This window comes from Macrosteles quadrilineatus, unplaced genomic scaffold (genome assembly GCF_028750875.1).
Source record: "Macrosteles quadrilineatus isolate MER2022 unplaced genomic scaffold, UCM_ALF_1.0 Scaffold_7__1_contigs__length_78375512, whole genome shotgun sequence".
Taxonomy (NCBI): domain Eukaryota; kingdom Metazoa; phylum Arthropoda; class Insecta; order Hemiptera; family Cicadellidae; genus Macrosteles; species Macrosteles quadrilineatus.
The window spans coordinates 20,403,963-20,416,539 of NW_026542600.1; the positions used below are offsets into that span (position 1 = coordinate 20,403,963).

The 12,577-nt window shown below is 34.1% G+C and overlaps 1 protein-coding gene across 1 annotated transcript; it reads left to right on the forward strand.

The window, feature by feature from the left end:
- Positions 1-3,483: 3,483 nt before the first annotated feature.
- On the forward strand, positions 3,484-11,289 carry LOC128998858 (uncharacterized protein K02A2.6-like). The gene is made up of 3 exons (XM_054425214.1): positions 3,484-3,537; positions 5,066-5,206; positions 10,132-11,289. Exons 1-3 carry the CDS (start codon positions 3,484-3,486, stop codon positions 11,287-11,289), a joined length of 1,353 nt encoding a protein of 450 aa, XP_054281189.1.
- The last annotated feature ends 1,288 nt before the right edge of the window (positions 11,290-12,577 follow it).

Below are 12,577 nucleotides of genomic sequence, written 5' to 3' on the forward strand. Positions count from 1 at the left end.
CGTGAAAACTGCACATATTTTACTACATAGTCCAAAGAGAAATGTAGCCTATGTAAATTAAATTGACGTTAATTACATTAAAGTTTTGTACTTAATAATGTTACGACTACAAAGCTAGTTAAAATTTATAACACAAACATTTCTCCTAATAGCATAAGAACACAGCCAATTTACAAAAGCCTCATGGCAGCATGTTACATATTTAGCAAACTTCTAATTGAAATGTAATCGATATAGTTACGGAGTTTCTTAAATATGGAATTATTGTTAATAGGACTAGAATATGAATACATAGGTTGGTATTCATTGGTTGGTCTAACCATAGGCTGGTAAGACAAACATAATACAAATGTAAGGGCCAATGCACTTTGTTCTGAACTTTAAATATATGGGCATCCCATACGCATGGATTGACATTGCAATGCAATGCATCGTTATACAACTCGAATATCCAAGAAAATTAATTTTCTTTATGGCCAAGTTTTGGGTTTAAAAATCTTTTCTTCATACACCATTATCCAAAGTCGATTTGTACTTTAAAATATATTTCATATAGGTATATTAAATATACAATCGACCCCGATTTCATCATAAAAAGCGGATATAGTATCGAACGAACTGTGTTCTTGGTTTCCGAGTCCAACAAATAAATCAGTCCCAGAACTAACTCTAACCATAAGGCTACGGAAATAACTATTTTCCTATTATAAGGAAATAGTTATATCAGTAGGTTCCCTTTACAACCGTTCAATTGAATACGTATTTCAGGATAACTATTTAACATTAAAAATGAAGGTCAAAACCCCAAGCCAATTGTATTATCGGATATTTCATTGCGTAGGTCATTGTCAGAGCAGGTGGCTGTTTTGTCAATACCTTAGTCAAATGACTTCCTTACAACTACTCAAGGAATGGAATTCCAAAGTTAATCAGCCCAATGAAGATGATGTTCTTGGACTATTTAATACATGTACTTATATGAATACGCATGTATTCATACAATTGGTTCTTCTTCATTCATAAAATTCATGGGTAATATGTCAACATTTATATTTATTTATAATCACCAAATGTACTCCTTGTAATATTATAATTACTGAGCCACAATCAATAATATGTTAACATGTCGTATTCCCTTAACTGAGTACGTAGCAATTTTTATATTACAATCGCTACATAAAAGCCTCAAATAAAGCCACATGAAGGTAAGTCAACTTCACTACACATGGGGTACCTAGCCTACATATAAAATATCACTCTTTGCATATATGTAGTTGATTCTGACAAATGTTTCCTTCATATACAGTAAAATACTAAATTACTTTTTCTTTTATGGGGCTGTACTTAAGATAAACACCGTGCTTTCATATCGTAGAAATACAAGCACATTTTGCCCCACATAATACTTCTAATAGCATATTTGAATATAAAGTTACAAGCTGTGGTTTATATGTGTTATTGTAAATTACATCTCTAAACGCTTTATAGGCTACAAATAAAAATGATAGATTCAAACTATTAAAATACAAAGAAGTAAGAACACAATTAAAATATGTGAAAAGCAGTGGATCACGTTAGCTGACTTGAGTGAGCTAACCACTTTAGTTGGCTAACGTTGGCTACGTGAGGAGAGGCAAAGTCCCCTATTTTTATATCTTCAATGTTTAAGGATAAAATCAATCATTATTTTTACCTTTTGCAATAACACTGCGCGTGTTAAATTATTATTTCACTAGATCAATGATTTTCGAACACACAGCCTATTCTACTACTTTTATTACTATGTTTGAGAGTTTTCTAAAAGATGTCTTATGATTTATTATTTACAAACATACATGTCATTAGTATACCCTTTATAAGTGCACCATTGTATATTTTAATTATTCAAATGAAAATATAAATAAAAACTGAAAAGTATTGCAGTAGGAAATTAATTTATCAAATGTTTCAAACACATTCATCTAAAATCTCGCATTTTTAGTTATAAGAGATTGAAGGTTTAATACTTGGTTTTTAAAACTATTAAATGCCAGTTTTATTATTTATTTAGTTTTATTTTGCAATTCCGCTCTTAAACTCCATCTAAGTTCGGTCACAAACATGCAACACCTAATTAAATCAATCAAAAGATACACTTGAAAATTCCCTAAAATGTTTAGAGAACTGAATTTGGTAAAAAATACGTTTTTAGTAAATCTCATTATTTATTATAACACGCAACAGAGCATGATTGGGCTGAGGTCTTAGCCCGACGTATAATACTTTATTATATTACTTCATGCTAGTCAGGGTCGCGGCATTATCACTTAGATTCAATCCATTGCTGTTAGATTAGGAAACGGGGAGCGAGCTGGACTTCGGTCCAAACTTAAGTACTCTTAAGTACGGTTCAAATCCCCCAAATCACCAAATGGATTTTATCCAAGTGATGATGCCGCAGCCCCTTGGTCTAGCCTGAAGTAATGTGAAAAATAATCCAGGGCTAGAGCATAGCGTCTTAGGGGAAAAAACTATTTCGGAATCGGAAAAATGATTTATTTTATAAATATTTTGTTTATTCATAAGGCAACGCCAATTTCGATCAGTTAAAACAAAAAATATGTATAATGTGATCGATAATAAAGTAATTTATCCCCCGAGTGATAAAAACTGCAAAAACCTGAAGGCAAAACCCTCTATGATCTACTATGTATAGAGTTTAATTGTGGTAGTTAATGTTTTAATATTTGTCAAACCATTTCGAAACTTTTGCCCAACCTCTTCAAAAAGGTTCTTAATTTTAATCTCAAATTTTACGAAGTATTTTCATTATAATATCAATATGAAACTTACCAATATGAGAGATGAAGATTTTTACTGATTAAACAAACAAAACGCTTCAATATACAAAACGATTTCAAGGAAACCTAGGCCCTAAAATTGTTAATTTAACATGAAATCTTTTGAAACCAAGTAAAAGATTAAAATAATAATAATATGCTTGTAATTTTTTTAGAGTAGTTTTCTCAATGATTCATAAGTTTTTTTCTATTTGTTTCAAATTCATCAAGTCGGTATTTGCATTGGTTATTGGATACAGAAGCCAATAGACAAAGGTATAAGTTTGATAACAGTTATTTGTGTAACTAGTAAATGCTATTTAGGCTAAAAGTGCGCAATCGTGTTACACATTATGTTTTTTCTACAGTTACTATAAATCATACAAATAATTAGTCTTTTAAACACTGTACAACACGTTTTTACTTTAGGTTGAATCTAAACATTGAACGAATTGGGAAACGCTTCACCAGCTGATTGTAGTCGCAATATTAAGTGTTGCCAGCTTATTTTCAAGCGTACACGGATTACGTGCATAATAAAAGCAGGCTGTTTTGTGTTGTTTGATTGGAATACTGGTATGCACCTGTGATATATTTTAAAGTTATATGCACTAGCAGAAAGTAGTGCTATTTAGTTTGTGTGTGTGGCTGCACTGCCAACGCAATGACGTCACAGCTGATGTCTCTGAACCGGCCTCAGTTCTACGTTATCTACCAGGTTAGTCGCAGTCTATTTGATATGGTGCGGTTCTTTTAACTAGTAGTGATATAGAACATAATATTGGCGCAGTCGGTAGTCGGTGAAAATGTCGAGTGTGGGACGAATGGGAGAATTTAATCCCAGTGAAGAAGATATTTCGTCATATTTGTTGCGTTTGAAACATTATTTTATTGCGAATGATGTCAAGGCCACGAGCAAGGTTTCTGTTCTAATCACCGTGTTAGGTCCTAAAGTGCTCGCAGTGTTACGGGATGTAGTTTCCCCTGAAAAAGTGGACGAATTAGATTTTGATAAACTCGTTAAAGTATTGGAACAACATTTTTCACCCAAACGTTTAATAGTGGTAGAGCGTTATTTGTTCAATTCCCGCTCGCAGAGGTCTGGTGAAAGCATCTCAGATTTTGTGGTTGCGATAAAACATCTTTCGGCTTCTTGTCAATTTGGAACATTCCTAAAGGACGCTTTAAGAGATAGGCTAATCTCGGGAATTTCCAATGAACAAATTCGGCAAAAGTTATTGCCGGAGGAAAAAGATTTTGATAAAACTTTAGCGTTGGCGCTCACGTTTGAACAGGCAGACAAGCACACAAACATGTTTCTCAGCAAACAGGAAACTTTTCAGGATGTGAACAAGTTTCATGTTAGGAAAACCACGTGGCCTAGGGGTGGCAAAATGAAAGAAAGTGAAGGTGCTACGAAATTTTTTAAGTGTTACAGGTGCTTGAAGACCGACCATAAGGCTAACAATTGCCCATATGATAAATATAAATGTCATATATGTTCAAAAGTGGGTCACCTAGGAAAGGCATGCAAGGCCAAGGATAGAGGTAGTAAAGCTACTGGAGGTAAATATAAAGTGCATCAGATGTCTGAAAGCCCTAGTGAGGAATGTGAAGAGCTAAATTTGTACAATATTGGGCTAGGCCTAACTGACCCTAACTCTTGTTACAAGGTAAGAGTAGCCATAGAAAATGTAGACTTAGACATGGAGATTGATACAGGATCTGCTATCACAGTATGTCCATTTGAAGTGTATGAAAAACATTTTTCTCAATTACAATTGACTCGTAGTAATGTAAAATTACGTGCCTATTCTGGTGATGAAGTTAAGGTAGTAGGCCAAGTAGATGTTAATGTGGTTTATGAACAGACAAGCTACATGTTGCCTATGACAGTAGTGGATGTAGATAAAGCAAACGCACCGTTGCTTTTAGGTAGAAATTGGTTGCAAAAAATAGTTTTGAACTGGAACTCTATTTTTTCAAGTAAGCCTAGTGCAGTCCAGACTCATAAGCTCTGTACACAGTCTAGGCCTAGTTCTCAAGGCCATGATGTTTTGGCAGAACCTAGCCTAACCAAGGTCCAAGTGCCTAAAGATGTTGATCTTTTGAAAAACAAATATTTGTCTGTATTTAAAGGTAAAATAGGTGAAATTAAAAATGTGAAAGCTCACATAGTGTTGAGAGAAGGGGCGACTCCGAAATTTTGTAAATTTAGGCCAGTGCCTTTTTCGTTACGCTATAAGGTTGAAGAAGAGTTACAGAAGATGGTGGATGACGGTGTAGCCTATCCAGTGACTAGTTCGGAGTGGGGCACACCATTGGTAGTCATACCTAAACAGCAGGGAGTTAGGTTATGTGGTGATTTAAAGGTTACCTTGAATCAGGTAATTCAACATGCAAACTCTAAAATCATGAAAGACCTCTACGGCAACAGTTATCACTAATCAGTTAAGCAATCAATCGATAAAACCAATAATAAACTAATCAGTTAATCAATCAGATAATCAATCGATAAGACCAATAATAAACTAATCAGTTAATCAATCAATCGATAAAACCAATAATAAACTAATCAGTTAATCAGATAAAACCAATAACAAACGGTAAATTCGCCCGATCAACCACCTAAGGCCACAACCCCATCTAGTAGTGTGTGGATGGACAGCACATCCACTCTAGGGAGGAGAAGTTTGTTTCGGTTGTTAATTTAGATTGGTTGATTAATTATTAATCGATTGATTGGTTTTTTGTGATTTTAGCGATTTTTTAGTGATTTTAGTGATTTTTTAGAGATTTTTTATGGATTTATAGGCTTATTCACTTGATATTATGGCTGTAATTCCACATTTAGTGGTTTTATGAGCTTATTTCCCTGGTATTAAGCCTTTAATGGGTAATTTTATTATATTCTACAGTCTAATTCATCATTAAATGATTATGAAATTGGTTAAAAAGACTAAAAAGTCAAGATTAGGCTATGACTCTTACGTTTTACTTGCCGATTTGCAACCACTGGTAATACTTGAATTTTCGATAAACTGTTCATTTAAATTACTTAGACTTCACTACATACCATGTAATAGGTGCTTAAGCAGTGAAATATACAAAAATAAAGTCATAATTTACTTTTATAGAGAAATAAATAAAGGAATAAGCCTGTACTGTTTTTTAAACTGTCTTTGTCGCAATAGATTTTTTCCATTTTCTGAATAAACTGTACAGTTCTAAGCTCTCCAAATGTGGTTTTCAAATCATTTACTAGTATAGTTTAACTAATTTGATGTTAAAATCCCTTAAAAAATCACAAAAAACACTATATTTTGCAATATTATGACATTTATCGTCTTTTAAACTCGTGGCGAAAACGCCATTTTATTTGCTGAAATATAAAGCTATTGAAAGGATTAACATTAAATAAACTACATAATTGTGTTTATTGCTATATATTCAACAGTAATACATATATTTGAGCCTTTAAAAATGTTTACTTTTTAAGCCTTAGCAGTATAAAGTTGGCTATTTTGCTCCGAGTTGGACTATTTTAAGTCACAGATTGTAGACTTTTAAAGTGTATATTAACATAATATTTACTGTTTTAGGCTAAAATGATTCTCAAAGGTACTATATTATCCTTTGTTTAGTTCAAAATTGGCTTAAAACAGTTAGAATCCTAATAAAGATCCTTTAAATTCATTTAACAATCGTAGCATTCGTCTAGATGAAGATAGGTCTTTAGTTAGTATTCCTGTTAATCTGTACATTCATCAGAGGCTATAATCTGTATTAAACTAATTATAAAAGTTTTATTTGAAGTGTACATAGTGTTACATCAACTGCCTGCCAAGTCGCGGGCCGTATTTCCCAAACATCGGTAGAATGTGCTGACAAAGGAAATTGCGCAAGGTCACCGCGCGCTGCTGTAGATCTATTAACATACTTTAATATGTATGGCTAAAATCATAAACACTTTTTTGGCTTAATAGTTTATTAGTAAAGTACAAATACCATACAGTTTACCATATACAGAGTCTTGAACCTCTAGTTTTAGTCGATTGAAAATTGAATTTTTTATACGTATTTTCAGTATAAATGTATGGTTTTAAAGTATTGAACTGTATATATTTACGTACTTATTAGTATAGAATTATAGAAGTAGTACTTATATAGAATTATTACTTATATAGAATTAGTAAGTAACAAAATCAGTAATAAAGCATTTTAATGTTGTAAAAAGCATAAACCTGAGTAGTTTGAATGCTAATTATACGTATTTTTTGGTCATTTAACCATAAATATAGAGTTAAAATCTGTACTTTTAGATATTTTACTAATAAATCTAGGCTTATATAGCTTGTTTGACCACAAATACAATAGAAAATGATTTATAGCCTTTGGAATACTTCTCACATTTTAAGACTATCGTGACTATCGCCTGCCGTTTGCGGAACGCAACGCGTAGTAACTTAAACGCGGGCGGTCGATTACTAAATAACCCTTAAAGACGCATGCATTTAATTAGGTTAGTAAAATGTGGGTAAAAATTAGCTACAATTCAGTGAAAATCCCATCTCTGTATCACTTTTAGTTTTCGAGATATTTGCATATAAAGTTTCCCACGAGTTATTTTCCCTCTAAATCACGTAAATATTATTTTTAACATACAATTTGTATCATCTGACGTTACATTAGAAAGCCTCAACCTAATTAATAGGTTATAAAGATATTAAATCCCAAGATTCCATGAATTAACAGTCTTTAATCCTTAAAAACTGAGTTTCCAACGCTTTTTGACCATTCTGATCGGTGGAAAATCACAAAAAATGCCTTAAAAATCACTCAAATCACTAAAATCACTAAAAAACCAATCAATCGATTAATAATTAATCAACCAATCTAAACGAAACAAACTTCTCCTCCCTAGAGTGGATGTGCTGTCCATCCACACACAACCCCATCTAGTAGTGTGTGGATGGACAGCACATCCACTCTAGGGAGGAGAAGAGTTTGTTTCGTTTGTTTCGTTTAGATTGGTTGATTAATTATTAATCGATTGATTGGTTTTTAGTGATTTTAGTGATTTTTAAGGCATTTTTTGTGATTTTCCACCTATCAGAATGGTCAAAAAGCGTTGGAAACTCAGTTTTTACAAGTTAAAGACTGTTGATTCATGGAATATTGGGATTTAATAGCTTTATAACCTTTTAATTAGGTTGAGGCTGTCTAATGTAACGTTAGATGATGCAAATTGTATGTTAAAAATAATATTTACGTGGTTTATAGGGAAAATAACTCATGGAAAACTTTAAATGCAAATATCTCGAAAACTAAAAGTGATACAGAGATGGGATTTTCACTGAATTCAAGCTAATTTTTACCCACATTTTACTAACCTAATTAAATGCATGCGTCTTTAAGGGTTATTTAGTAATCGACCGCCCGCGTTTAAGTTACAACGGGTTGCGTTCTGCAAACGGCAGGCGATAGTCACGATAGCTTGTATAGTGAGAAGTATTCCAAAGGCTATAAATAATTTTCTATTGTATTTGTGGTCAAACAGGCTATATAAGCCTAGATTTATTAGTAAAATACCTAAAGGTACACATTTTCACTCTAAATTTGTGGTTAAATGACCAAAATATACGTATAATTAGCATTCAAACTACTCAGGTTTATGCTTTTTACAACATTAAAATGCTTTATTACCGATTTTGTTACTTACTAATTCTTGTTCTCACCATAATATTGTTAATAAACAATTCTTATACAGTTCAATACTTTAAAACCATACGTATTTACTGAAAACACGTATAGAAAAATTCAATTTTCAACCGAATAAAACTCGAGGTTCAATAGTCTGTGTATGGTAAACTGTATGGTGTTTGTAGTTTACTAATAAACTATTAAGCCAAAAAGTGTTTATGATATTAGCCATACATATTAAAGTATGACAATAGATCTACAGCAGCGTCGGTGACCTTGCGCAACTCCTTTGTCAGCACATTCTATCGATGTTTGGGAAATACCGTAGCGACTTGGCAGGCAGTTGATGTAATACTACACTTTTTGTTCAAATGAAACTTTTAATAATTAGTTTAATACTGTAAATAGCCTCTGATGGATATTTAGGAAGACTAACTAAAGGTCTATATTGATCTAGACGAATGCTACGATTGTTATATGAATTTAAAGGATCTTTATTAGGATTCTAACTGTTTTAAGCCAATTGTGAACTAACCAAAGGATAATATAGTACCTTTGAGACTCATTTTAGCCTAAAACAGTAAATATTACGTTAATAATACACTTTAAAAGTCTACAATCTGTGACTTAAAATAGTCCAACTCTGAGCAAAATAGCCAACTTTAGACTGATAAGGCTTAAAAAGTAAACATTTTTAATGGCTGAAATATATGTATTACTGTTGAATATATAGCAATAAACATAATTATGTAGTTTATTTCCTCTTAATACTTTCAATAGCTTTATATTTCAGCAAATAAAATGGCGTTTTCGCCACGAGTTTAACAGACGATAAATGTCATAAAATTGCAAATTATAGTGTTTTTTTTTATTTTTTATGGGATTTTAACATCAGATTAGTTAAACTATAATAGTAAATGATTTGAAAACCACATTTGGAGAGCTTAGAACTGTATAGTTTAGCCAGAAAATGGAAAAAATCTATTGCGACAAAGACAGTTTAAAAAACAGTACAGGCTTATTCCTTTATTTATTTCTCTATAAAAGTAAATTATGACTTTATTTTTGTATATTTCACTGCTTAAGCACCTATTCATGGTATGTAGTGAAGTCTAAGTAATTTAAATGAACAGTTTATCGAAAATTCAAGTATTACCAGTGGTTGCAAATCAGCAAGTTAAACGATTCAAAACGTAAGACTCATAGCCTAATCTTGACTTTCTAGTCTTTTTAACCAATTTCATAATCACTTATTGATGAATAAGACTGTAGAATATAATAAAATTACCCATTAAAGGCTTAATACCAGGGAAATAAGCTCATATTAGCACTAAAAGTGGAATTACAGCCATTATATCAAGCAAATAAGCCTATAAATCCATAAAAAATCGCTAAAAAATCGCTAAAAAATCACTAAAATCACTAAAAACCAATCAATCGATTAATAATTAATCAACCAATCTAAACGAAACAAATGAAACAAACTTCTTCTCCGGAGTGGATGTGCTGTCCATCCACACACTACTAGATCATGAAACGCATTGCATTGGTTTTTGGTGCAAAAAAGTTCCACAAATATATTTATGGCAGGATGAATGTTATTTTGCAGACAGACCATCAACCATTAACAGCCATATTTGGTTCTAAGAAAGGAATACCTAGTCTTGCCGCAGCACGGTTGCAACGATGGGCATTGATATTATCGACCTACAACTTTGAAGTTCGGTATCGAAAAGGATCTGAGGTATCACATGCGGATGCATTGTCAAGATTACCCCTACCCATGGATGAATCCCTGGAATTGGAAGCTAACTGTGTCGCCCATGTGGAGGAATGCTTGGAGGTATTCAACTGCCAATTGGTGAGTGAAAATCCACTTACTTCTGTAGATGTAGCGAGATTTACTGGCAGAGATCCACTTTTATCTAGAGTCCGTGATTTTTTGTGGCATGGCTGGAGAGATGTAAAAGACCCTAAGTTGACTCCTTATTTAAAGAGGAAGGATGAGTTGTCCATTGAGGCTAATTGTGTATTATGGGGTTCTCGAGTTGTAATTCCTGATAAACTTAGAGACAATGTGCTTCGGTTGTTACATGACCAACATCCTGGTATTGTAAGAATGAAAATGCTCGCAAGAAGCTACGTTTGGTGGCCTGGTCTTGAACCAGCGATTGAGAGTATGGTTAGATCATGTCATATCTGTCAGAGTTCTCGGAACTCGTCTGTGAAGGTTCCATTGCAGCAGTGGCCTAAGTCCACAAGGAGGTGGCAGCGTGTACATATTGACTTTGCGGAGGAGCCTACTTCTAGACAACAAATGCTTGTACTTGTAGATACTTATTCTCGGTGGATCGAGGTATTTTTGATGAATTCTACTACCACTTCCAGTACAGTTTCCCGTCTTCGAACCCTGTTTGCTTCTTATGGGTTACCTGAAGAGCTAGTTTCTGATAACCAAGCTACCTTTACTAGTTCCGAATTTAGAGAGTTTTTGGCTAAGAATGGAGTTAAATTTACGTTAACACCACCCTACCATCCTGCTTCCAATGGTTCTGCTGAGCGCAGTGTTCAAATTGTCAAGAAAAATCTACTTCGACAAGTTTTGGGAGAGAGTGCCACAGGTTCCATTACCTTACAGCACAAGTTGGACAATTTCTTGATTTCGTATCGTAACACCCCTTGCTCTGTAACGGGGCTCACACCAGCTGAGATGTTCCTGAATTGGAAGCCTAGGACGAAGTTAACCTTACTCAAGCCTAACTTGTAAGAGACGATACATCGACAGATGGATCGACAGAAGAAGTATGCGGATAGGAGTAGAGGAAAGTTCCGAAGTTTTGAGGAAGGAGAATTGGTATTGGTTCGAACAGTGAGGAATGAGAAGGTATCTTGGGTGCCAGGGAAGATTTTACAAAGGCGTAGCCCAGTAACTTACATTGTGTCATCACTGGGGCGCACACGGGTTTGTCATGCTGACCATCTACGAGCCCGGGAATATTCCCTTCAAGAAGAGGAGCCTACTGTTCCACCCATCCGGAGTTGCTTCACACCAGCGACACCCAATAAGAGGAATATAAATGAAAAACCAGCCTCTCCGGAGAAACAATCGCCGCAGAAGAAGTCCACGTCAGACGAACCACCAGTGGCAGAACTTCAGCCTCCCGTTGTGCAGTGCAGTCCGCCACAACTAAGACGTTCTGACAGGACTGTGAGGAAGCCTGCGCGGCTTGATTTGTAGGCCTTAGCAAAAGTAAGGCGCAGAAGAATTTTTAGTTTATTTTATGAAGCAATTGATTTTTGAGTTGCCAATAATTATTAGGCCAAGTTTTATTTAAAGTACTTTTGAGTTTGGCCTACCAAGTTTTTAATTTTTATCTGGTCAAGTGAAGAATCACCAATTTTTAGTTGTGGCGAGTGTGATATATTTTAAAGTTATATGCACTAGCAGAAAGTAGTGCTATTTAGTTTGTGTGTGTGGCTGCACTGCCAACGCAATGACGTCACAGCTGATGTCTCTGAACCGGCCTCAGTTCTACGTTATCTACCAGGTTAGTCGCAGTCTATTTGATATGGTGCGGTTCTTTTAACTAGTAGTGATATAGAACATAATAGCACCAAAGTAAAAACTGTGAGCCAAAGTAAAAACTGCGAGCCAAAATAAGAACTTTGCGCCAAAGTAAGGTTTTCTGTACTATAATCTGTGCAAGGAAGCACACATTGTTACCCAACACAAGACAAAGTTATCTTTTCCTACAGTCACCCGACTGTAGGAAAAGATCATTTTATGTCTCACTTGAGGTAATACCTTTACTCTGGTTAGAACAATCCAAAAATGTGTTTATACATCTAATAAAAACTATTTATAATATAAAATACGACACAATGTGATTGTTTTATATATGTTTATATTATCCCATTAACCTATCAACTCTCCACTGTGACCTAACTTTATATACATTGACGTTAAAATACTTTTTCCTACAGGCACTTGACAAAGTGGGTTTCCTTGCACTGATTACAGTACAGAAAGATGCCAATTATTGCTGCTTTTACTT